This window comes from Stylophora pistillata, chromosome 9, assembly GCF_964205215.1.
Source record: "Stylophora pistillata chromosome 9, jaStyPist1.2, whole genome shotgun sequence".
NCBI lineage: Eukaryota > Metazoa > Cnidaria > Anthozoa > Scleractinia > Pocilloporidae > Stylophora > Stylophora pistillata.
Genome location: NC_142527.1, coordinates 1,062,701 through 1,087,700, shown reverse-complemented (window position 1 = coordinate 1,087,700; position 25,000 = coordinate 1,062,701). Strand labels below are relative to the sequence as shown.

Below are 25,000 nucleotides of genomic sequence, written 5' to 3'. Positions count from 1 at the left end.
GCCGTTAAAAAAAGAAAAAATTATAGGAAAAAAATTAGAAAAAAATGAAAAGGATAATAAAAGCAAGGAATAAAACGTGTGAAGTCTCCTTACCTTTTTTCCGTAGCCGCTTTGTTGCCAACGGTCGCTTTAACGCTGTTTTGGCGACTTTCTTTGTAATGTGTGCGGTGTCACTAGTCAACTGTATAATAGGAAAAATAAGAAAAAAAAAATTAAGAAAAAATTAAAAAGGATAATAAAAGCGAGGAATATATCGTATGAAGTAGTAAGAGCAAAAGGATTACGCGTACCTACAAAGCGATTTAGCCAGAATAGGTGGTAAAACGGAGCGGCTCTCGAATCAATGCAGCGGAATTTGAAAACTTTTGCTGCTGGAACGGGTAGGTAATAGCTAAGCGCTCTCGCGGGTGGAAATTTGCGGGAGATCGGTCGACTTTTGTGAAATTCATCGGCCTTCGAGTGGCGACGTTTGATGTTCGGGACTGGTACGGTTGAATTTTCCAGCCTTGAGCTTTTTTATAAACAGTTGACCCGTAGCACCACACGCGTCACAAAGAAAGTCGCCATGCATAGCAGCGTTAAAAGGACCGTAAACGACAAAGCAGCTACGGAATAAAGGTAAGGAGACTTCATACGATATACTCCTCGCTTTTATTTTCCCTTTTAATTTTCTCTTAATTTTTTTTCTATAATTTTTCTTGTTATACAGTTGACTGGTGACACCACACACGTTACAAAGAAAGTCGACAAAACAGCATTAAAACGACCGTTGGCAAGAGAGCGGCTAAGGAAAAAAGGTAAGGAGACTTCACACGTTTTATTCCTCGCTTTTATTATCCTTTTTAATTTTTTCTTAAATTTTTCTATCCGCATTTTTCCTTGTTTTAGCGGCCCACACATACGATTAAAATTCGATCTTAATATATTAGTTATTGGCGTTAATGAACTTTAGACCCCAAATCACTGTAGTTGCGAAAACGAAGACCCCGAAAATGAAGACCCCTACAAGAACGAAGACCCCCCTACGAAAACGAGACCCATCACGAAAACGAAGACACATTACTTAAACAACTTCAAAAGAGGTTGGTATTACCTTTGTGGACTATTAAAGATTATGTTCATGAGACACACTACGAAAACGAAGACCTAAGACCCCAAAACGAAGACCCATATTTCGAAAACGAAGACCGATTACGAAAACGAAGACCCATTACAAAAACGAAGATCCCCTACGAAAACGAAGATTCATTACAAAAACGAAGAGCCCCTACGAAAACGAAGACCCATCACAAAAACGAAGACAATTACCTTTGTGAACAAAGATTACCGGTAATCATTGTCCACAAAGGTAATACCAATCTCTTTTGAATTTGTTTTAGTAATGTGTCTTCGTTTTCGTGATGGGTCTTCGTTTTCGTAAGGGGTCTTCGTTTTCGTAATGGGTCTTCGTTTTCGTAATGGTCCTGTCGACCGAGAAATTTCCTGTCGATCGAGAATTTTTTTGTCGATCGAGAATTTTTCCGTTAATCAAAAAATTGGAAAGCGTATTCCGATATTCGTGAGAATGAGGTCATCTCCGCTCCATTTCCGGTCCATGTTGTCTTCGTGATGAAGGCTGTATTTAGCATTTTAGACCCGGAAAACAGAGTAAAATGAACACGTGGTCTGTTTTCGCTCATGATTTGGTATTAGCGTAATATAAGAGATATTTTCTTTTATTTTTCCGTTGCTAAGCCATATTAAAAGAGCTCCATGACGTCACCTACTGAGTTATTTTGTTTAAGGTTTTGAACATTTAAATAACAAAGACAATGTTCGTAAACAAATATCTCCTCACAAAATGTAATTACTTACGTTTGAGTGACGTGGAAACTAATAAGTTAGAAATTAATATTCTTATAGGAGGGGGGAGGAACAGGCCAACCCACGGCTGTTTCGAGGTGGAAATTTAGTTCGCGCATGCGGTCTACAAGAAACATCGAGTTTTTCATCTTTTTGATGGTTTGTAACTTTGAAAGAATACAACAGAAAGACTGACCAAGGCCAGTTGAACACTTTTACGGGGTTGAATTACATAATCATTGGTTATCCAAAAATAAGTGTCATTTCGTCACTAACAGTTTCCATGGCAACACTTTCATAGGCTTATTCAGACGCATTTTTTAGCTTGTGGCTTAAATAATTCGAAAACTAACCCGGTGACACCCTAATTTTTTTCAGTGATTGCTTTTAGCACTTGAAAAGGAAAATGCACAAAGATTTTAAAAAAATACTATGGAGCGGAATTTCATAAAATCTACAAAAAGGGCAATTTTCACACATCGCAAATTTCCTTCCGTAGAATTTTCTAGTTTTCTTTCTGATGATTCCTTTCGACGTTATTATCATATTGGAACAATAAAAAGAAGGGGTCACCGGCCTTGTTTTCATGTAATAGCTTTCGTGAGTTTAGCAATTTCCACGCGCATTCTCGCGCATTTAAAAATCTGGATTCTATAAGATCGACATCTGCTCATGATCTGTTTTAGCTACCGCTGACAATTGCGTGTGCTCGTGCGAGCACCTACGATCTGATGTTTACAGACGTTTACTGCTAAGAAAATCATTAAAAAGCCGTCAAAGACAGCCTCCCAAGCTCATCTTAAAAATCCTACACATGACTTCTGGCTATATCATATTATTTTCCTGGAAGTTTCAAAGTCTTCTTCCACTTCAGGTAGATTATCATTCACTTGAGTTCTTCTTTTTTCGCCGTCGCAAGATTTCATATCGGTTGAATATTTCTTTTAAATCTCTTCTTGATGTCATCTCTTCTTGATGTGTAATAGCGTTGAAGAGTAATAAAGTAGATGTAGATGTTAAATGTGAAGTGAAGTAACCTTTACTTCTCCGAAAATCGTCTTCGTTATCTTAATTTCTATCTCCTGCATTCACAGTGGCCGCTCAACACATCAAATACAAGCCCTTAGGTAAACTTCTCACAAAAGTAGAAAAAATTCCACGCGCCGCCATCTTTGTTTTGAATTTTCATCTTTTGATCTCGCGCTTCTTTCGCACGTTTCTCTCGCGTGCGTCACGCAAGAGTGACCTGTTCCCCGCGCGAGGAAACTGGTACGAGCCACCTTAATAACAAATTATTCATTTGCATAAATCTAGCGTCCATGGCAACCCCTGGGGCAAAGATCTAGTTTAGCCAATAAAATCTTGCTATGTTTGCTATGTTTGTAATGTGTGCGCGTGAAATTTGGCATGACGGATGCTTGAACATGGACGAGGCACCTGCTGTGGAAAATTTCACCAAAGTCGGTCAAATTTTGCCTGTGTTCGGCGAAAACATGTTGCTATAGTGGAGTCCAACAAGCACACCCTTTGAAATCGACTGAAAACTTTGATTTTGATTTGGGAAAGGCTCGAATTTTTTCCAGCAAAGCGAGAGTCACCTGAGAAGACTTGAAACCTTACTATACAACTGATAGAGGTAAGTGTTTTAATCCGAATTGTTTGAAACTGTTCAAATTTTTACACTAATTTCTCTCGCTTGGGGAAGGAAGGAAGGACACAGTTCCTCTGTTTTTGTCACCACAGCACTGCATAGTTTAATGATGTTGTCATCCTACAAGGAAAAAAAGGAACACAACAATATAGTACAATTTTTTGGCTCAACAAATACCTTATTTAATGGTAAAATTTGTGTTACCTCGCAGCAAGTGTGTACATTGTTACCAATGAATCATTTTCCATGGTAAGCTTGTCTCTCCACATTCATTTTCTTTAGAACTTCATCTAAATGAATTGATAGTGGTCCATTGGCTTTCTCAAAGGCAGCCAATTCCATTTGATCATCTGCAAGCTTTTCCTGTAATGTTGAGATGATACTATTAAAATATGGGTTACTTTACTTGCTGTTTAGTAGCTATATTTTGATGGGTTGTTAAATTGATTTCTGCTAGTGTAATATTATAAATCAATGAACTATAACACAAAGTCATAACTTCCTCTACTAAAAAATGAAGATGGGTTTGAATCATGTGCGATGGAATTGGAGGATTGTACAGCTGTGATACTGGAAAACACAAATCTAGAAATAGTTATCTTTTCATCATTCTCCTCGCTTTATAATCTTCTGCCAGCGCCATTTGATTTGTTTTGTCCAGCTCAAAGCACTGGTTCTCTAGTTCATCAAACAGTTTCTTAAACACACCCAAGCTAATATGAAGTCCAGGAACACAAACCCGAAATAGAGAACCATTCAGTTAGGTGTCGTGTTGGTCCATCTTAAAAGCAAAGAAATAGACTCTTTTATCTTACCTTGTCAAATTCAATATCTAGAACTCTTTTATCTTACCTTGTCGAATTCAATATCTCATGAGTCACATTGTGATAAAACTTCTGTCGACTTGTAACAGAGCCATCTGCGACAAACTTGTCATAGTCCTCTTGAATGTTTTCAAGGCTTCGTTTTTCAGCATGCTCGGGTTTATGGCAAGAGACTTGCATCACTTCGTGATTTATGTTGCACCAAAGACATGGATTCGTGCCTGCAAATACAATTCTCATGTTGAAAACCTGTTTCACGGAAATAGCAATGTAGAATAGAGGCTACACTTATATTATTTTAGTTAATTGCTCAATCATAGTTATTTGTATGTGTGATTTTTGTCTAGATCATACCTGAAGCACCAGCTATTCCAAATGTCTTACAAAGGAATTCATAGTCACCAAATAGGAAAACAACTTTCTTTTTACCTCTAGAAATAGGCAAAATGAAAAGAAGAATTCAATTAAGAAAATGCTAGGCTCGATCCTCTAGACAAATTTAAAGTGTAATACATTTTTTTGTTACTCACCCCCAGGTTGTTTCTTTCAAGTTGTTTACTTGTTCTCTATATTTCAATAAGGCTGTCTTTAGGTTGGCCCAACTATCTTTTGCATGGAACATGGCAAATACCACTGTGTTGGTTTTTGAGTTTGGATGCCTCAGGTTAGCAATCTGGAAGGCCATTTTAAATGACCCACCACCCGCATCTCCTCCAAGTTTTATGTGGACCTCATTTTCTGGGATGGCATTGTTCCATGTCAGCCTTCCATTCCTCTGATAATGACCAACTCTAATAAGACTATAATTCACAGCAATAGGCTACAGCTAACTTTCTTTAATTTCAATCCTTTGTCTGGTGATTGCATTTACTTTTTTTAACCATTAAATTTTCTTTCGCAGTAAATGGTTTGAACCCGGGGGTAACATGTGAAGGTGTAGTCTGATCGTCCGGGTGAGTGTAGTCCTAAGAAGGACTGTTGTCGGTGGCAGTGACTGACGTTTCGACAACCTGTGCGGAAGTCATCATCAGAGTCAAGTGAGTGATTGTTGTCAGTAGAATGTTCTTATTCCAGTTCGTGTGAAATGATCGGTTGGTTTTGCCGTGATGTTATTGGCTGTAAGACTCAAGTGACGTAAGTCGTTCGTGATTGGTCTGTTTCGGTCTGTCGGTAAAGCTAGGTTGTTCTTTTTCGGTCGTTTGTGATGTTTATGTCGTGAATGAGTCGTTTGTATGGGGCGGGTAGTTGTTGACATCTGTTTAGGGGAGTCTGTTCTAAGTTAGTAAACCAGCTTTCCAGAGTCAGTCGTTGAAGAGTCAGTCGTTCCAGAGTCAGTGCTGTAGGTTAGGCATTGCGCAAAGTCCCAGTCAATGTTGTGGTTGGTAAGTCGATGGTGTTCAGCAATGTGATTGCTGACATCACCTTTCCTCGTCGCCCGTCTGTGTTCAGTCAGTCTTGTTGTGAGGTTTCTGCCAGTCTCACCGATGTAGGAGGCTTGGCGGTCGGAACAATTGATCTTATAAATCGTTCCCTGTCTGTTCCTCGGTTCGTCTTTGTCTTTAACGTTGGTTAGTAACTGACGTAGTGTGGTGATGGGTTTGTGGGTGACGCGGATATTGAAGGGTAGTAAGATGCGCGAGATGTTTTCAGACATACCTTTTATGTACGGTATGGTTGCTGTAGTCGTAGGGGTTGCGGTGTCGTTTGTTTCGGTAGTGGTAGTGGGTCGGTGAGTGTTTCGTCGGATGAAGTCGTTGTTGTAGTTGTTCTTCGTAAAAACACGGTGAAGGTATTTGTTCTCGTCGGATAAGCTGTCTGTCGAGTCACATACTAGTTGTGCGCGTCGTGTTAGAGTTCTGATAGTTGTGGCTTTGTGTGATGTAGGGTTGTAGGATGACTCGTCTAGTAATCTGTCGGTGTATGTCGGTTTCCTGTAAACTGTCGTTCGTAATGAGTTGTCGTTGTGGCTTACCAGGCAGTCTAGAAAAGGAAGTTTGCCATTTTCTTCGACTTCTCTGGTAAACTGTATGTCAGTGTTTTGTTCGCTGGAATAAGAACATTCTACTGACAACAATCACTCACTTGACTCTGATGATGACTTCCGCACAGGTTGTCGAAACGTCAGTCACTGCCACCGACAACAGTCCTTCTCAGGACTACACTCACCCGGACGATCAGACTACACCTTCATAAATTTTCTTTATTGTCATACTTGTCATTTTCATCCAGATGAAGATGTATGAATTGGTTCAGGTCTGTAATATAACCAAACTCTGCTTCCCTGATCTCTGGATTGCAACCTGGTTTTTTTAATTCAAATGGAACCATTTCACAAACCAAGTTGGCAGGGTCAGTGATGGACTGAACTTGCTTTCGTTGGCTTATTTCATTCTCTGAGGATAGTCTCCACCGTTCAAACCATCTGTAGAGACATAATAGTCATCATGATTTTGTATGCAGACTGAGGGTATTCAGAAAATTGGCAAATTTGGATACAAACTCAAAACAGTTACTGTTGCTGATATTTAATGTTGCTTTGGAAAACTTTTGGGGTTTGTATGATTTTTTTGTTCATGTTTTTCTTACCTCCTAAGCTTTCTGACTTTTTACCATGTTTCGCCAAGGTCTGCTTTCATTGCCAGGATGTCACCTCTTGGAATTGTGATTTTAAATTCTTTTCCCAAGGTCTCCTTCAGAAGTGCCTCCCTCTCTATTCTGCCCATTGCTCGCAGTTCATCTTTCAACTGGGTACCGGCTGCCCCACCACTGAAAGCTATCCTGGTCTCTGCTACTACCTTTGATCTTTGTCTGGCAGTTTTCCTTGTTACCTCATCAGCTGTTTTCCTTGTCCTGGTCCTTTTAACCAATTCTAAGGGCTGAAAATGAATTATCTTAAATTTTATTTTGAAAATGAATGTCTTTATTTTTGACTTAAAAAAATTTTTATTACCTGGCCACCTGTTTTCAGGAGAATAGTTGCCCCATCCTGAGACTGTGATAGAAACTGTCGAATAACGAACAGTCCAACTTCCTCCTTTAGGGATGTATAAACTTCCTTTGGGGTGGTTGGCAGTTGGGTTACTGTCAGTTCTCCACAGGTGGTTGTTGTTGCTGGTCCATCTCCCCCTGCTGCAGGTAGGGGTTTTACTGGGACAAGGGGGGGGGGGGGGTGATGTTACTGGAACTGATCTTTGCAAAGGAGTTAAAATGTGTGTGGGTGCTGTTGTAGGCTGTGGAATGCAACATTCTTGATGCTGTGGTAGTTGGTGGAGTTTTACTGTGTGTACAAAAAGGACATTGAAAATCTAGCTCTGAAAGTAATGCGCGAAGAACAAAAGGGGCTGGCTCAATGAACTTATTTGGATTTTGAATGTTTGTTCGGCACACCGGGCAAAGGGATCCACAGGTTTCGAAAGAAAATGATAAACAACTAGCACAAAATATTGTGGAGTTGGGCATTTTGTCTGGACTGGTTGATCAACTACCTCTTTGCAAATTGGGCACATGTACTCGTGCTTGATGTTTTCAACAAACTGTTCCGTGGAAAGAGGTTCTGATCCTCGATAGCTTTCTAGACTCTTTACCTACTCAGAGAATGAGAGTGTGGCTGGGTCTGGTGGGAAGCTTTGAGTACTAGACATTCCTTCCACCATTTCCACTAGTTCCTTAGGTCCAGCTGTCGATTCCTCCCTGGGCTTTACACCAGCAGGTTTAATTTTCTTCTTCCTGCCAGGTTTCTCTTAATCTTTAAAGGAGCTGTAGATCTGACAGTTTCCAGTGCAGATTGTATTAGGATGTGTATATTACAAAAATGCGGTCGGCATTTCGAGTTTTTCAGAGCTTTGACCTTACTCGACGCGTGGCCAACTAAAGGCGTGAAATGTTGGAAAAACTTTGGAAGCGTAAAAAACCGACTTCGTTTTTATACGCGAATTGTCTTCTTTGGAAGAATTAATAGGACATGAAATCTTTACGGATTGACTTGAAATTTGGTGAAACTTCTGCACAATTTCAATCTTATGGGGTTGGTCTCCAAAACCGGGTGGGGCTTTTTCAATATTCCTACTGGTTGCTTTGCAATCTTTCTGTCAAGTTCGGTTATCAAAATTTTATTGAGACGCGTTACGTCGGAGACCATTACGGGAGATCAAATTTCGAAAAACGGAAAATCCCCACACGGTCCAAAGGCTCCCAAGATACCAATCTAAAAAACCCGATTAATCCACTCAAAGGAACATCGTCCGTTTCGACTTGTCGCGCCTTAGTCGGTTTACGACTAGATCCGAATAGATCCGACTAGATCCGAGCTAAAACAAAAAAAATTTGCTGGAAAGTACATTTAATAACCTTCCATTGATATATAGTTTATGGTGGCTACGCTTTAAATAGCGCGGTAACAATTTTTTTTCGCGAAGGACACCCGCGAAATTCTACCGAGTCCTTAAAACACCAGAAATGATATTATTCCATACGAGCTATCTTTGCACGAAAAAAGGCATTATGGGGAGAAATATTTTTGAGGTGGAACATTAAGAGGTATTTGGAAAACTCAGTAAAAGCAATCACGCCAAAAACTACTAAAAATCTTCTGCATCTCTGATAAATTAAATTTAACGCAATATTGTTCAGTTTGTGTATGTGACGTACGGTTATTTCTGATATGGTGATCAATCTAAAAATTGTACATTACAATAATTAAACAGAGATTATAAGTATAGATATATTATATTAGGCGATAATACGTTTGTCTACAACGATAATCCATCACTAGTCTCACCTAGTACATGTTCTCTATCTGCGTTGTTCCGTGATATCACTGGAAGTATTTTATAATTCATTGTACTGATTACAATATTTAGATAAGTATTTTTAATTTCCAATGGAAGAGCGTCCATATCTTGGTTAAGATCTAATAGAAACACAGTTGAGGTGATGGTAATATCCTGTTCTGAGAGATAGAATTTAACGGTCTTTGGGGTGCTTTTGTAAGAGATCTTTACAAGTTCTACTTCAGATACAATGAATATATGAAGTTCATATATTTTGAACTGCGGTATTAGATACGTCTGATGCACGATCCTCGCAGTAGAGAGCGCTATTTATGCAATAGCGAAAATCAGACCTGAAAAAAATCAGGCCTGTACGGGATTCGAACCACTGACCTCTGCGATAATAGTGCAGCGCTCTACCAATTGAGCTAACAAGCCAACTGGGAGCAGGCCGTTAAGTTGATTCGTAATAAACCCGTGAAAGTGATAAATCAGATACAATGAAATATATGAAGTTCATATATTTTGAACAGCGGTATTAGATACATATGATGCACGATCCTCGCAGTAGATAGCGCTATTTAAGCAATAGCGAAAATCAGACCTGAAAAACAAAATCAGGCCTGTACGGGATTCGAACCACTGACCTCTGCGATACTAGTGCAGCGCTCTACCAATTGAGCTAACAAGTCAACTGGGAGCAGGCCGTTAATTTGATACTAGAGCGATACTAGAGCGCTGCACTAGTATCGCAGAGGTCAGTGGTTCGAATCCCGTACAGGCCTGATTTTGTTTTTCAGGTCTGATTTTCGCTATTGCTTAAATAGCGCTATCTACTGCGAGGATCGTGCATCATATGTAGATAGATACTTTATTAGGCACAGAATCCATAAAGCTAAGTCACTTATTTACAATGAAGCTGTGCATCTAAAATATTAGAAACAGACACACACAACTATATATATTTTAAATAACCCTTTGCCCGTGTTCTGTTAACAATAAACCTACGATGCCGAATTATATCGATTATTACAAGTTATTCAGGCCAATATTTATTTTACAAACTCTTTAAGTGTCAGGGAGCATTTTGTGGCATGATCAAGGTTGTTAAATAGTTTGGCAGCTGAGTAGATAAATGACCTGTAGCCAGATTTAGAAGTTATTTTGACAATATGTAGATTCGCTCAATTTCTGGTATTGTAATGTTGGAAATCTGAATTATAGGAAAAAAGCCTTCTCAAATAGGTTGGATTTAATTTAATAATAAGTTCTTATATAGCGCATTAAAATTGAACTCTATGCGCTTTACAATTACAATTAACAAAATTTCAATAAAAATCCTATACATGCAATTTTCGCTACTCTATCTAAACTAATGAATTATTACGTGTTATACATATATTTGACAACGTACGATATCAAAAAAAAATCTGGTGGCTTAATTTTTGAAAAGATAAGTTTTCAATAAGCGTTTAAAGGAGTCAACAGTTTCGGCGTTTTTTATGCATTCAGGTAGTTGATTCTACAAATACGGTGCAGCGTAGGAGAATGATCTTTGCCCATACGTTTTAGTTCGAACTGTTGGGACCTCAAGTAGATTCATGTTTGATGAACGGAGGTTTCGTGCTGGAATATATCGACTAAGAAGTTCAACAAGATAGGTTGGAGCCATGTCATCTAGTGCTTTGTATGTTATCAACAGTATCTTGAATTGAATTCGCTTTGTGACCGGGAGCCAATGAAATTTCATAAGTATAGGTGTTATACTGTCTCTTGACTTAGCACCGACTAACAAGCGGGCAGCTGCGTTTTGGATCCGTTGGAATTTTTCGATGTCACAAATCGGTAGACCGTACAATAGGCTATTACAGTAATCAAGTCTCGATGAGATGAAGGCGTGTATCAATCTTTCATTTTGCTGCGTCGAGAGGTATTTACGAACGCGACCAATATTTCTGATTGCTAGAGACGACGATTTACAGATGGAATTTATGTGCGAGCGTAAGTTCATCACAGAATCAAGCATGACGCCTTCTATTAAGGCATTTAAATACAGTTAGACACTTGTGAAAGTTCCAACGTTCAAACTGAAGGAGACCCATCCCAGTTCACAAAGCAATTTTGCGGAACGGTCTTCCCTAATCTTCTTTTGGAGAACAATCCATGCTCCCCTTTTCTGAAGCCTAAGAAGTCTTTGAAGAGAGGTGCTATCAGCATTGGACCAGACAATATCACAAAATTCCATTAAAGGCTGAACTAAAGTCATATATAAAAGCTTACAGGTATCGGTATCTAAATATTTGCGAATTCTTCCCAATAAATTTAATCTACGAGTTACTTTATTAGAAATGCTATTCATGTGTTCATGCCAGTTCATAGAAGCATCAAAACTTAAACCCAAGTATTTCACAGTGTTTGACAGTTCCAGAAGATTGTCCAATAAAAGTAAGGAGAGTCCTTGTGATCTTGCGAGACGCTGTTTGGAGCCAAAAAGCATGGCATTGGTTTTGTCGCAGTTTACTAGCAAGCGATTCAAAGAAAACCCTTCGCCAACGGTATTCAGGTCTTCTTGTAGAGTGGATTGAATAGTTTGAATGTTTCTACCGGAAAAAAATATAGCAGTATCATCAACATACAAGACTATTTTACAACGATGTACAGCACTAGATAGATCATTTATAAATACGATACATAATAATGGGCCCAGGACAGACCCTTGAGGTACTCCAAGTGATAGATCTGAGATATCTGAGTAAGTCCCATTCACACAAACAGATTGTCACCTGCCAGATAGGTAATTATAAAACCAGGCAAGTGCTTCTCCTCTGACACCGAGTGCAGTAAGTTTAATCTTAAGGAGAGAGTGGCCAATCATATCGAAAGCCTTGCTGAGATCTAAAAATATTGCTCCAGTAAGGCCCTGTTTACAAGCAGGTAGGGTAACCCTAGTGCTAGGGTTACCCTAACCCTCCCACATTTCTTCTTTTTTTCATCGACGTGTTTACAAGGCAGCTAGGGTTACCCTAGCACCAGGGTAACCCTAGCTGAGCGCTAGGGTTACCCTAGCGCTAGGGTAACCCTAGCTGCCTTGTTCTCTGCCTTGTAACAGCCGTGAAACTAAATAATAAACAGCAAATCATTCGTCAAATTATAGGTTAACATGGTCGGCGTCCCTTTAATCAAGATCTCGATTATTCATTAAAAGGGTGCAAAGAAAATATAGCAACGCCATAGTCAGTCTGCCATTTACACAATTTCAAATTTCAATTCCGGTAAAGCACTGCTTAACGAAAGCGATAAGCTCTTCCGTTAGATACAGGCCTCCCTCATTCCTCCTTAACAGACCTTGCACATGGGTTTTCCAGCTCACCTTTCCGAAGAGCGTACGAGTTCCGAATATACTCGAGGATTAACCAAAGATTATCTGAAGGTTTTCAAAGTTACCCGAAGATCTCTGAATTTTTCAAGGCCTGATTTTAATTTAAAACAACTCCCGAAGATTTTCCGAGTGGCGTACGAGCTGTGCATCTATTCGAAGTTACTCGAGGATCCGGCCTGAGGAACAATCGAACCCCCATGAACATGGTCGAACACCTATGAGGATTTAAGAAAACGCTGAAGAATCTATTTTTATGTTAGTTACACGGAATTTTTGATGGTGAAATTTTTGTTAAACAAGTGAAAAATGCATGGATATTGGGTAAATTCAAATCAGTTTGTTTCCGGTTGGACAGTTAACCATCCCGATATCCCACTCCTTTTTCCTCGTCCGAAGAACAAAGAAAGATCGAAAACGCAGACCTTGTGAAGACTTGGCTGCAGTAAAATACGTTAGTGACGCCTAATAGATTTTAGTTCCTAAAATTCTCAGGTTACATGTGCAACCTTTGTTGTCAAAATGAGACCTCCATAACAAAGTTTGGCCATTAACCCTCTACTTGAAAATGAATCTTTCATGACTAGTGTATGCTAGTTATCTTGTTTTATAAACGAAAAGGAACAATATTGAAAACTATCTAACCGTAATCAGGTATTACCTCTTCTAAAAGAAACTCAATAAGACACTAGACACTGAAAAGCAGCTCAATTTCGTAAGCCAGAAATGTATGCATTGCGGACCTATTTTTTTTTTGTTTTGCCTTCTATAAAAATCGCTCGAGAATTGGAAGCCAGTGACAAAGTAACTTGTGCTAGCGTCTCTACCTGTTTGTTTTCTGGTACAGACAACCTTAATGAGTTCGTAGTTTGTGCCATCTTATTGTAGACTTAACTCTTCTTTGAATTGGGCGTCCGACTTGCATGCTGGGAGCTCTCGGTGGGCCGGCGTTCAAAGAAACAAGTCTCTAAATATTCCCTGCCATCCCTGTTTAATTACCTTTACTTCTAATGGAGAAATAACAAGAGTCACAGACGAAAAGTGTTATATATTTTAGATTTATTAAATTAGATTGCAATAATTACAGACCTGCAGTACTCAGGTTTAAATTATCATTTGTTTAGAAATTACACTACAAATGCCGTTTGAATAAGGGCTTAGGTGTCAGTCTTGATTTCTGTACAGGTCTAGGAACTCCAAATCTCTTCATTTGACCTTTTAGTTTCAAAGCCATCATCCTCTTCTTTGCCAAGTCAAAAGAACCTGTAAAATGGAGATTGGAGTCATACGTGTACCTTGTTTGAAACACTTCTTACCAAGTATTTTAAAACCGATATGTACATTCGCAGTTTACGATGACTGATCATGAATACAAGTTACTGTACTAACCATTAGGTGCCATTTGTTGTCCTGGGTCATTAAACGCAGGGGCTTGATTCATCTCAGCCGGAAAGGGCACTTGAGGAACATCATTGTTAACCAGCTGTGGTGTTTGAGGTCCTGTGGGCGATTGCTGCTGAGGGAGAAATGCAGGGGCCTGGTTCTGGGGAAAGGGAAGTGGAGCCTAAAATGCAAAAAGTTATGCCTTAGTTGAAAACAAAAAAGTTTCCGAGGGTTTTTGTTTTTTGAACTATTTGTTAAGAATTATTTCAGCGCAAGAAGTGCTCTTGCTTTGCACTGCAATTGGTCGATACTGTAATAAGAATTTTTGTTGATTATTTACGCGCTGTGTTAGGATAGTCTGAACAATTTAGTGTTCCACTGAGAAACACACTGAACAGGTGGGAGAATATTTTGAGCATCAAAAGCAGTTTGCATTATAATTTGATTTTTTCTGTCATGTAATATAAGCCAAACTTAACCGGTAGAGTTTGCTGATCGGCAAAGCTTCCTTGCATTGGAGGCGCTACAGGCTGAGGAAACCCGGGAGCCGGCTGAGAGTCGAATGCAGCAGTTTGAGGAGGCATGCCTTGCTGATTGTAGCCAAATGGCTGCTGATATGGCAGCTGCCCCGGTAGCCCTGGGGCAAATCCCGCTGTTGCCTGTGGCGCTGGGGGTGGAGGTGGGGGATCGTAAGGAGGTTTCCCCGGCTGTTGTCTCCCCATGGGTGGAAGATGCGGCACGAATTTCTTCTCGGGATGTGTCCCACCAAGAATTTTTAATTTAGAGGCCATTGCTGCTGCTGCATCTTGAGCCATGGCGTTGATTGAGTGCATACCATACCCATTGGGAGCCATGGGGGCTGGTTGAGCGTACCTCTGGGGGCCGTATGGGACTGGTGGTGGGGGAAATCCAGCGTAAGGCACCGGAGGGGGAGCAAGTGGGAGTGCTGGTGAAGAATATGGAGGAAGCAGTCCACAAGGATCAGCCCCAACACATCCTGACGATTAGAAAAGAAAAAAGAAAAAAGGTACCAGCATACATATAAAAAAATAATCAATACATAGACAATGTTGAAAAACGATCTTTATCGGCGCAAATGTTGTCCGTTTCTAAATTGGCAAGAGATAAAGTGGTTATCATGTGGTTATGCCGAAAAGGGCAACCCCAAGGCATCACAGTGATTCTTATAAAAACCAACGATATATTTCGTGATCGTAAACCCTGCTAGGATACTGTGAGAGTATGGCAGATCGCGAGCCTCAGTATAAAACGACTTTTGATACGCGTCTTGTGATCAAGCCCCATGATTACCTACCTACTGAGGATCCGGGCTTTTTGTGTATGACACCTGAAACGAAAATTTGATATGAGCTTTTGTGTGCACTGGTCAGAAGACTGCATTAAGCAAAACCGAATCAGGACCCGAATTTGTTACAGATAAATGATTCTCGAGACTGCTTATCCCTGTATTAGTAAAAAGAAGGATTTCTGAACGTTGCCACCCATCGCAAACAGTACGCTACTCTGACCATTGTCTCCACACTTCGCTCATACTCCTTTCTGAAGAAGCTTCACGAAGGAAGTTGGGGGTTACTTTTTGACCAGGTTACATCTTGTCAGATTTGGAAACAATCATTTCCAGGAGAGTGATTTAAAAAAAAAAAAAATCTGATTCTCAGTAAGGAATCGATGTTCCCAATGTCTTTATTGTTGCATTTCTCCTCATGGAGTCAGATTTTATATTTGTCCCCCTTTCGTGACAAGATGAGGTACAGTAAACAGGATGCATACCACACATTCCCAATTTTACCTAGGCACCTTTCATTGTAACTTACTTGCAGGAATGTCAAATCTGTTGGGGATAAAATTCCTGTTATCAGCTGGTAACTGTGCCCCTTTACTGGGTGGGAGAGGTGGGTAACGTCCAGCTGTATAAAATAAGCAATGATACGTTAGTGTAAGTTCTTTGAGGGGGTGAGTGGGAGGAAAGGTTATATGCTATGATCATCTCAGGCAGTTCATTCTTTTTACCTTGTTGAATATAATTGGCATTCCTATCTATCTTGATCTAAGTTTTCATCTGGAACGAACACGCGCCCCCTCAAAAGCTACAGTTAAATAAATATATATTTTTTATTGACATTCTAGATTTCATGTGCCTGAAGCCTTTACTGTAATGCATAAATACAACACATGAATACACTATTTTGTTCATCACTGCTATTAAAGAATGTTAAAATGCCTTCTCTCGATCGTACCTTTCTTTGTGATGAGACGGTTCGGAAGGAAATTACGGACCTGTGCACCCATCTGAATTGGACGCCGGAATTGAAATTGCGTTTGTGGACCTGTATATATGACAAGAAATTTTATATGAGCGAATGCTACGACGACTATCTGTTTCTCAAGAAGTAAAACTCTTGGACTGACCTTTTCGTCCGCTCAGTAAGTTTTGGGGAAAGGTTCGTGTTTGCGCATTCGTCTGAACTGGACGACGAAGTTGATACTGCGCTTGTGGAGCTTAGAAAAAAAAATACAAAAACAAGAAAATGCTGTTGAATTTAAAACACTAGATTAAATTTGAAATCAGAATGGATTTCAACATTTCATGCGCTCTACGGCAAGTGCACAATTATTCTAAAATTAACAAACCGCCGCAATCCATAGATGGCGCGCTGATTATGCTTTTTACGTTGAAATAATTGTTCCAACTATTTGCAATTGTTTATCCGTTATCACCAGAGTAGAGACGAACTCTATAAAGCCAAAATCGCTCTGTAGGTACAACGGCATGATGGAATGTCTTTACCAGGCCACGTGTCAGAAACTAGTCTCCCACACATGCCCGAGTCGGAATGGAGACCAATAAGTCAGATGCAAGAATTTGAATTAATTCAAATTTTTTTTGTTGCTCATTTATTTTTCTTAATCCCGACTTTTCCGTTGCACCTCGAAGAGATGTTTCATAAAGTTGTATGAGTTTGCAACTGTTTAATTTTCTCGAGCAAAAAATTGCATTACTTTTTCGATGGCAAACTGGTGATTTTTTACGATCAGTTTCAAATTGATGGCTTTACGGTCGAATTCAAGGAGATTAATATTTGTCCCGTTTTGACAATCCAAATTAATAAATGGGCGGAAAGCGCAAACCATGGTTATCATAGATGGTGAAATTTTTTGGTGTTCCTCCCGACCGATCTTTATATTGTTACTTGAACCACCAGGTTGAATGGATAAGAATATATCTATCACAGCATAGACCACTTTCATAAATGGCTGCCGGATTAATATTCTTTTGTTTAAATTTAAATTTGCCCGAGTGGCCTCACTTGAGATAATGTATTCTTTTGAATTTTGTACACCCAGGCAAATTTATATGTAAAGGAAAGAATTTTAATCCGGCAGCCATTTATGAAAGTGGTCTATTGACCATAGTTAACCATGGTTATAGTTTCACTTCCGCATGGTGGGTTTGTATTTCAAATAAAGGGAGTTTAAGTCACACTTGAGAAAGCCATGCTTCACTGAACAACGAACTATACAATCCAGAAAATAAATAAGCCGTATGAAGAAAATCCTATTTTGTACCTGCTGAGGATATGACAACCAGCAGCCATTGTCCAACCACCAGTCTCACAACCAAACGTTCTTGCATTCTTCGCGTTATTCCTGATTCGCCTGACTTTGGTTTCGACAGAAAATTAAAACCCCAAGGCTTTGACTACTGCTCTTTTTACTTCTTCATCGGCAACGGTTTCTGAGGTAACTACCTTTGAATATCTAATGATAGCATGTGACAGCAAAGGATTGTTGTGTAAAGTGATTCAAAACAATCATATCACGGGTACCAGGTGTCTGGTTCGAAGGTAAATAACTGTCACGAATACGGCTTTTATTGGACCGGGAGGTCTGACAAGATACAAACAGTTGATCATATTATAACGTAAATTTCTGAATCAATCCTTGAGTTGATATTTCGGAGGTATTTTTGTTATCATTATATTTGTAAATGCGACAATTGAGTGATAGTCCTTAAAAGGCAACAGTTTTATGGGGCGGATATGATTGCTGGTTGTTTGACTTTAATCAGGAGTCGTTTGACCGGTCTAACAGGAAGGAAATCAATTGATTTTGTAGAAAGATGCCTTTTCCACGTCAGTATTTAAAAGTAAAAGGATGCTGTCTTAATACAGAGACTGAATTTGAGTCCCTAATTCGGAAATGGGCACCAATTACCCTACTGATTCGTAATAATGGAGTATATATTAATTTTGACAAGAGATTATAAATTAACTCCTTTGTTGTCATCTAGAATGACGGGGAAAGGTTACTTGCATTGTAAACCAAGAGTATATAAGCATTCACGACTAGCTAGGATGGAAAAGAGTTAACGATGGCAAAGATCCCTGATCAGGGTATTGACTTTATTGTAATGTAGCAAACTACTTCCAACAATTGCTTCGTTTGACTTCACTGACTATTCTAAATCATCGACCTCGCGATGTTTTTTAATGTCTGGTTGAATTTAAGTTCTCCTACCATTACACCAATAAAAATCTCAGATTCCAGTAACTAAAACATCGTGAGAGCTTAATTTTCACGTAATTGTCACACGTCACAGACTAATTTGAAAGACTAAGACATCGTGACAGCATAACTGTCACGTGATTGTCACTCATTGCAGACTACTTTGAAATAAACTTAAATCAGCGGTATCGAGGCTTCGCCTTAAGCAGTGTTCGTAGAGCTAGCTATAGTTTCCAAAATAACTCTAGAACAGACACATATGCCTTTTATCTGCCATGAAATAATCACAGTTAGTATTCAACTGGACTGTCTCATTTCACTATGTTCTTATGCAACTGCAGATTTGTTTAGCACGTCGCCGTCAAACCAAATTTTCTTTTGTATCATGACAGTAGTTTTAATTTCTTGTCCTTGAATTCCAACGAATTCTACATTGTATTTCGTGTCTGCCAGGGGGTCCTTAATCTTTTTAGTTTGGGGGTCAAAGGTGGGGGAGCCGGGAACCCTGGGCAACTCAGCATCCACACCTTGCTTTAGAACCACGGATTTTTCACCACCATCGCCTAAGCCTTTTGGGACCTCTGCAAGTCGGACAATCTACAGGGAAGAAGAAAAAATTATAACAGTATTTTTCATTTGCATATCGTGTCCCGTTTCACTTTATCGCCTCCATCGATCAAAATCAACATATATCTTAAAATGGATTGAAAATCTAGATGATTTGATGTTCTCTAGAAGCCAGGCATTTAGCCGTTTATATAAGAGAGCACGATCAATACAGCATAGTTGACAAATAATCGGTAACTGTATTTTTACAAGAGCAGAAACAACAAAGCAAGCTGCTGACCTCAAAGGTACCTCTTCGATGACCTACCTGCAAGTAATCTGGGTCCTTTGTCGGAATATGGAACAGGTAGGCATCATTCAAGTTACCATACATGACGTATGTGGCAACCTCTGGGTACTGCTCATCGGCTTTGTCAAAGTGGTCATAACGAGGCACGTCTTTGATCTCCATGTCGGCCGTCATGAACGGTCTAATAATTCCACTTGGGAGGCCAACAAAGAAATCAAACTTCACGGTTTCTCTTTTTTCCCCGGAATCGTTAAACAGCAGGTCATGAAGCTTCTTTGGTTCAGTCTTAAGATTTTGCATTACCACAGGCTGATCACCAGCTTTCTGCACAGCATCATTAAAAGTAGCCACGTCGGCCTCTGAGTGGAACTTGAACCTTGCAACCGAGAAGTACCGGTGTTGAGTCTGGCTGAAGTTTCCAGCATAACACACGAATATTTCGTTCTTTTCATTCACCTTGTCTGTGCAAACAAAACTGTGGCAGTCTGGCTTGTCCGTAACCTAAAGGGAAGAAAATACCGTTTAAATTATTAAACACCGTCTGTGCATCAACATCAATCAAACTGATGGTCAAGTCTCAAAATATTGTGTCGGTGGCTTCGTATAGAACACTTAAAACAATTCTGTTCACTACAGTATGCAGATCGCACGTATGTCATATCTAAATCTGATGTGTAGTTTATTCCTCTAAAAATTTCTCCCTGTTATCGATCCGAAGACGATTTTTTCCTTTCCTGCTCGCTCTTAACAAACGAATAGACAGATCATCTTTCTTTCAACAGCCGATAACACTTGCACTATCACACACTAACCGTGCCAATGGCATTGAGGATTGCGTTCCTCATGATGTCGGCGAAGTCGTCCATGAATTCCAATGAAGTGGACCACGGATCCAGACATGTGGTGATAACGTACTTCACTCCTTCCTTGTTGTCTGTGCTCAGCTGTGATAAAAAGGAAAACAAAAAGATCAGTTAAATAGATTGGTTTTCCTTTATGAAGACTTTAGCTGTAAAAGAAACCTCGAACCACCCTTTCAACAAATCAGTAACGACTTGGTCACCTATGCTTTCCCGCGCCTTTGGCAGAGTGCTTTGTTTTCACTTTGGGTTCTGATTGGCCCCTTTAATGTATTGAACTTTTTTCTGACTAGGCTTTGATTATTTTGGAATGAACGGCACTTAATAGAACTGCGTTTTACATTATTTTGTATATATATATATATATATATATATATATATATATTTTGAAGCATATCAACATGGCTTTGCCTAGCAGCACCACCAGCACCAAAATAGTAACAACGTGAAAAAAAAAACAAGCAGAAATCAAGAATAAAATTCAATGTTAAACTTTGCCTCACCCCAAGTCTTTCCTTGAATTTCTTCAGAGCTAAGCTGTATTTGTGATCTTGCATTGTAGAAGATGTCACAATCATAGGGACCCTTTGTTCAGATTCTTCGGTGGAAGCGTGGCTCAGGTCGTTAAAGATTGCAGTGACGATATTGTTACATTGGCTCACATCTTTATTTTCGCGGATATTAACAGAGAAGCAAGGAATCATAGTGTCAGGCCCAATTTCTTTGAGGATACTCATGGTGTATTTGTCCTTAAAAGACAAAAATAATCATACACTCAGGCAACTTGAATAAGATTCCTTTTCTAGTCAATGTTTACATCCCAAAATGAAGCGTACATGAGGAGCTTGGCATTACCTGCGAGAGTTCTTCATTGGATTTTCCCAACACGTTGCGTTTTATGAAAGTTTTGTAGTCAACCTTCTCGTCGCTGTCAGGAGAAACAGGAATTTTTCCGGAGGGAAGTGGCTTGGTTGTTTCACAAAAAAAATCATCAGTATCCTCTGCCATGCAGACCCAGTAGCAGTAAAGGATCTTGGAGGTGAACATGCACTCCGCTAAGATACGGCCGTATCCATTCTTGTGGAGTCCAATCACCTGCATGGATACAAAAACATGAAAACAGAATGAATCTGATTTCATCAGTCTCAATAGTTTCACGGAAGTGAATTTCACTATGAAGCAGATATTGAACAGCTGAATCAAGTTTTCTGCTGGAAAATAATTATGCGAATTACTGTTCAAGCAACAAGACAGTAACGGGAAAGAAACGTAATTATTTCAAATTTTCGTAATGGTAGAGCTATGCAGAGGGAAGCTACCCGGAATGGTATGTAGGTAAGCTTGTCTTGATTGAGAAAATGACTTGACACTTGATTCGCATGCGGAGTTCTCCATTTGACTGGGGTAGCACATTTTTACGGAGGTTGATTTTTTATGCCTACCCTGTTGGCGAGCAGCACTCCAGTGGCAGCTGCACCAGGTTTGGATCCTTCCAGGCCAAGGTCTCCAAGGTTGATATCACCATGATAATAGACTACACCACTGGTTAAAGAGAGGAAGTTATTGAGACCTTGGTTACGGTAGCAGATTGCCCCGGCTGGATACGGGCAGAAGCCGGATTTGTGAGGATCCACTGTAATGGTGTCACACTGGTTCAGAGCCTTCAGTTGGTCTGTAACGTGGCTATTTAGCTGTAGTTCAGGAACGAAGCTTTCTTCTGCAGGGGACGCCATGGCGACGCTCACATGAGGCTCACGAAACATGCATGAGAAGTATGCTCCCCAGGCTGCATCCGCGTGGATGCTAAAATTCAGTCCCTACAAAGGAAATTGATTTCCTCGCTTAATTTGTGAGTTAGGAATAGAAAATCAATCTGAGGAGCTTCTCACTGAGAAATCAAAGCCAATTTGTTTGGAGAGTCATCTTTATCATACTCTATTCCTTGATCACATAAGATGATGTCATAGAATTGTGTGACATGACAGTCTGATCGTGGAAACGGTGGGGCTTGTGTGAATAATGGATTTCTGTGTTATTTTTTTTAATATTAATGAAAAAACGATATGATCTTTGCATAGTCTTTAATTGTTTATTGAATAATAACTGTGATATTTTCACCACTATGACAGGTTGCTGGAGGTTACTAGAGAAAATACCAAATTGGCTAAGCCGCACATTCGCAACAAGTTTTAGTTACATATATTGATGAAAGTGAGGTGCTCATTCCCACGCGCCCAGTGGTTTCTATAGGTCTCCTTGGCCTTATAATCACCATGCTGTGAATTTATTTATAGCTGTAATTAGAAAGGCAAATAAATGAGGATAATGACGAGGTTAGGAGGACCAGAGACAAAACCATGTTATTCTCAAGACTTGCTGCGAATGGATTGTAGTTCCTTTCGATAAAATGTTTTTCTGATAAAATCTGATTTAGAAAAAAAAAATACCTCTTGACTCAGTTTTGTCCTGATTGAGAGGATGTCCACCAATGGGTCAACTGCACTCTCCTCTGTAGTCCCCATGATACTGATTACACTTATAACAGGAATTTTTTTCAACAACTTCTCTCGTAGAGTAATTTCCAGCACTTAAATAACGGAAACAAAAAGAGAGCAATTGAAAACTTCTACCACAGTTTGCAAAGATGACAGGTTAGGAAAGTATATATACATATATATAAACGAATAAACAAGAAATAAAGTTGTTTCACTTATCCTTGGAGTGCTCGATGCAGAAATGTGTAGAGCAAAATACAAGTGTGAAGGAAGGAAATTATTACTAGTTACTCGAGTTTCACGATCTAGGCGATCATCAGACTGAGAGTTGTCTACGAGAAGTAAACGGTTGTGAATTTTTAAAATTCAAGAACGGTTAGAAGTCGTCACGCACGCGCTTCTTCTGATTGGATTCTGTGAAAAACTTGTTTTCGTGGCGGCATTTCGTTACAAGCTCAGATTTCTTATTTAAGAGAGAGGCATTTTGAGCGGTCAAGATGCAAAGTTTTTCAGCCAAACATTGGTTGCAGCGAGATGGTTTGCCTTTGTATGCGCTTGCTCTTTTGATGATGCGCCAGTTGATCTTGTAGTCGTTGCCTCGCTCCTTTAAGTCCCAAATGTGTTTTGAAAGTACAGTGTCATGGGAGTATTATCGGTTTTTGAAAGAGAGTTTGTGGTTGTTGTATCTTGTTTTGAATGCGTGTTCTGTCATTCCAATGTAGTTCCTTGCGTTACCAGAAGTTGTTGTGACAGTTGCTTCGTAGATGATGTTTCCGGTGAGGCACGCGCCGTCAATAGGGCAAACGTTTTTGTTTCTGCAGTTGCTTTTCCTTTCGCCGGATGCCTCGTCGTTTTCATTTAAGATTTTCTGATAGTGGCTTTTGATTATATTAGCCATGTTTGTAGTGCAGCTGTAGCTGACCTTCAGGTTGTTTCTACTGAATATTTTATGGAGCTTGTTTGACTTTGGGAAATGTTTATCAACCAAGCGCATAGAGTTCAATTTTAATGCGCTATATAAGAACTTATTATTAAATCAGGCGGAAAAATGATTTAGCGATGTTTGATCGGACATTCTGACTGTACGGTGGGTTAAACCAGATTATTTTCCCTGCTCTGTTTCGGGATTTTTTTCTTGCTTGGGCTTTGACATAATGGATCCTTTCGTTGTACCCACTAGATTTCAGGGCATTGTTGTATAACTGCGCATCCTCGGAGACCCAGGGGCTGACTCGATTTCAAGTTAGGGCATGAAGAGCCCCTGGGGACATTGTCTTACAAGACAAGTTCCAAACGGTCGCAGTCGTTCTGCCATCTGATTGGTGCCAGAAAATCTTTGTGTTTTTCTGCCCAATCAGAGTGAAGTGTGCTTTAGAGTCCTTTCGTGTGTTTTTACACGGACAAATACTACTAGCTCAGTTGTTCGCTATGTTTGTTTGGACCGTGCGACGGAGATTTGCTTGAGGTGAAAAGTTTCAGTCTCGGGCCTCTCGGCACACAATGTAAGAGAAATCGATCAGATTGTCAGCGAAAATCTTACCGGAAATTATACTGAATACTTTCGCAGGTATCACTAGAGAACGTGTTTTAAAGTTTGCGAGGTTTGTATACAACACGATGGTTGCAGTCATTGAGATGTCGCTTCAAACGTCTAGATTTTTTGCATAATTTGCTGTGACTGAAACTTTGCCAATCCTGTCAAGTTATTTCGTTGCACGAGCCACGCAGGTATGTCGAGCAACTGGCGCTTTCGCCTCCGTAGCTTTCTGCTTTTTGTGCGCGCTAAGATCTAATCTTAGTAGTAAAGTCGTTCACAATGCGGCCAAGGTTGCAGAGAACGTTAAGTTCGTGGACCACATCCAGCAAGTGAAGAGAAAGCTTAGCTGTGTTTCCCGTCAGCCAATTAAAATCTGAACAAAAACTTATTAACGAGAACATCGTGGGAAGGAGAGATGTTTTCGGGCAGTTACCGAAGGGGTTTGGAAAGATTTTAATCTTTCAACTGCTGTCTAGAGTGTTGAAATTCTTGAGCTAGGAAGGCCACGGATTCTCTTCTAGTCCCTGGGACATTGTCATTTCACCTCTTCTGTCGTTTGTTGAAGACCAAGTTAAATACCTTTGATCATTGGAAATCGATCCGATGCTGTTTTCGGTGGGAAAAACAAAACCAAAGACCAAGAAATATTGGATGGGAAGGGCGGGTTTGCTTTAGTGCAAATGTCAGCTTAGTAGTACAGGTTCATCTACCCATATCTAAAAAGCAAAAGTTTCCACGCTTAGCTTTTCTTTCTTTTTTTTTCAAGCGAAGATGAGATTAGATTTTGGCACGCACAGAAAGTTGCGCAAGTACCAGTTGCTCGACATACCTGCGTGGCCCGTGCGACGAAATAACTTTACGGGATTGGCAAAGTTTCAGT

At 39.8% G+C, this 25,000-nt stretch overlaps 2 protein-coding genes and 1 non-coding gene across 4 annotated transcripts in view; all 3 read right to left on the bottom strand.

Annotated features, from left to right (window-relative positions):
- Positions 1-9,451: 9,451 nt before the first annotated feature.
- On the bottom strand, positions 9,452-9,524 carry Trnan-auu (transfer RNA asparagine (anticodon AUU)). Its single transcript has one exon. It is a non-coding gene; the product is annotated as a tRNA-Asn (tRNA).
- Positions 9,525-13,504: 3,980 nt separating this feature from the next.
- Positions 13,505-17,661, bottom strand: LOC111327468 (uncharacterized). Its single transcript, XM_022931671.2, has 8 exons — positions 17,434-17,661; positions 16,276-16,365; positions 16,104-16,193; positions 15,681-15,773; positions 15,161-15,193; positions 14,325-14,842; positions 13,852-14,026; positions 13,505-13,725 (listed from the first exon to the last, which is right to left on the bottom strand). The coding sequence occupies exons 1-8, from the start codon at positions 17,498-17,500 to the stop codon at positions 13,595-13,597; spliced, it is 1,197 nt and encodes a 398-aa protein (XP_022787406.1). The 5' UTR covers positions 17,501-17,661; the 3' UTR covers positions 13,505-13,594.
- Positions 17,662-18,250: 589 nt separating this feature from the next.
- The window catches only part of LOC111326727 (uncharacterized), a 13,362-nt gene continuing 6,612 nt past the window's right edge, over positions 18,251-25,000 (bottom strand). For both annotated transcript variants that reach the window (XM_022930815.2, XM_088734345.1), the window contains exons 6-12: positions 22,536-22,675; positions 21,531-21,905; positions 20,944-21,183; positions 20,592-20,837; positions 20,041-20,172; positions 19,247-19,729; positions 18,251-18,969 (exon numbers count right to left, since the gene is read on the bottom strand). In XM_022930815.2, coding sequence (XP_022786550.2) covers positions 18,700-18,969; positions 19,247-19,729; positions 20,041-20,172; positions 20,592-20,837; positions 20,944-21,183; positions 21,531-21,905; positions 22,536-22,675 — 1,886 coding nt within the window. In that variant the 3' untranslated portion in view covers positions 18,251-18,699. The remainder of the gene's footprint in view (positions 18,970-19,246; positions 19,730-20,040; positions 20,173-20,591; positions 20,838-20,943; positions 21,184-21,530; positions 21,906-22,535; positions 22,676-25,000) is intronic.

Coding starts and splice junctions, on each gene's coding strand:
- LOC111327468 (XM_022931671.2), bottom strand. CDS start 17,500: ATGCAAGAACGTTTGGTTGTGAGACTGGTGGTTGGACAATGGCTGCTG. Junction 15,194..15,680: donor CAGATTTGACATTCCTGCAA/GTAAGTTACAAT, acceptor TTTTCGTTTCAG/GTGTCATACACAAAAAGCCC. Junction 14,027..14,324: donor CCGATCAGCAAACTCTACCG/GTTAAGTTTGGC, acceptor TTTGCATTTTAG/GCTCCACTTCCCTTTCCCCA.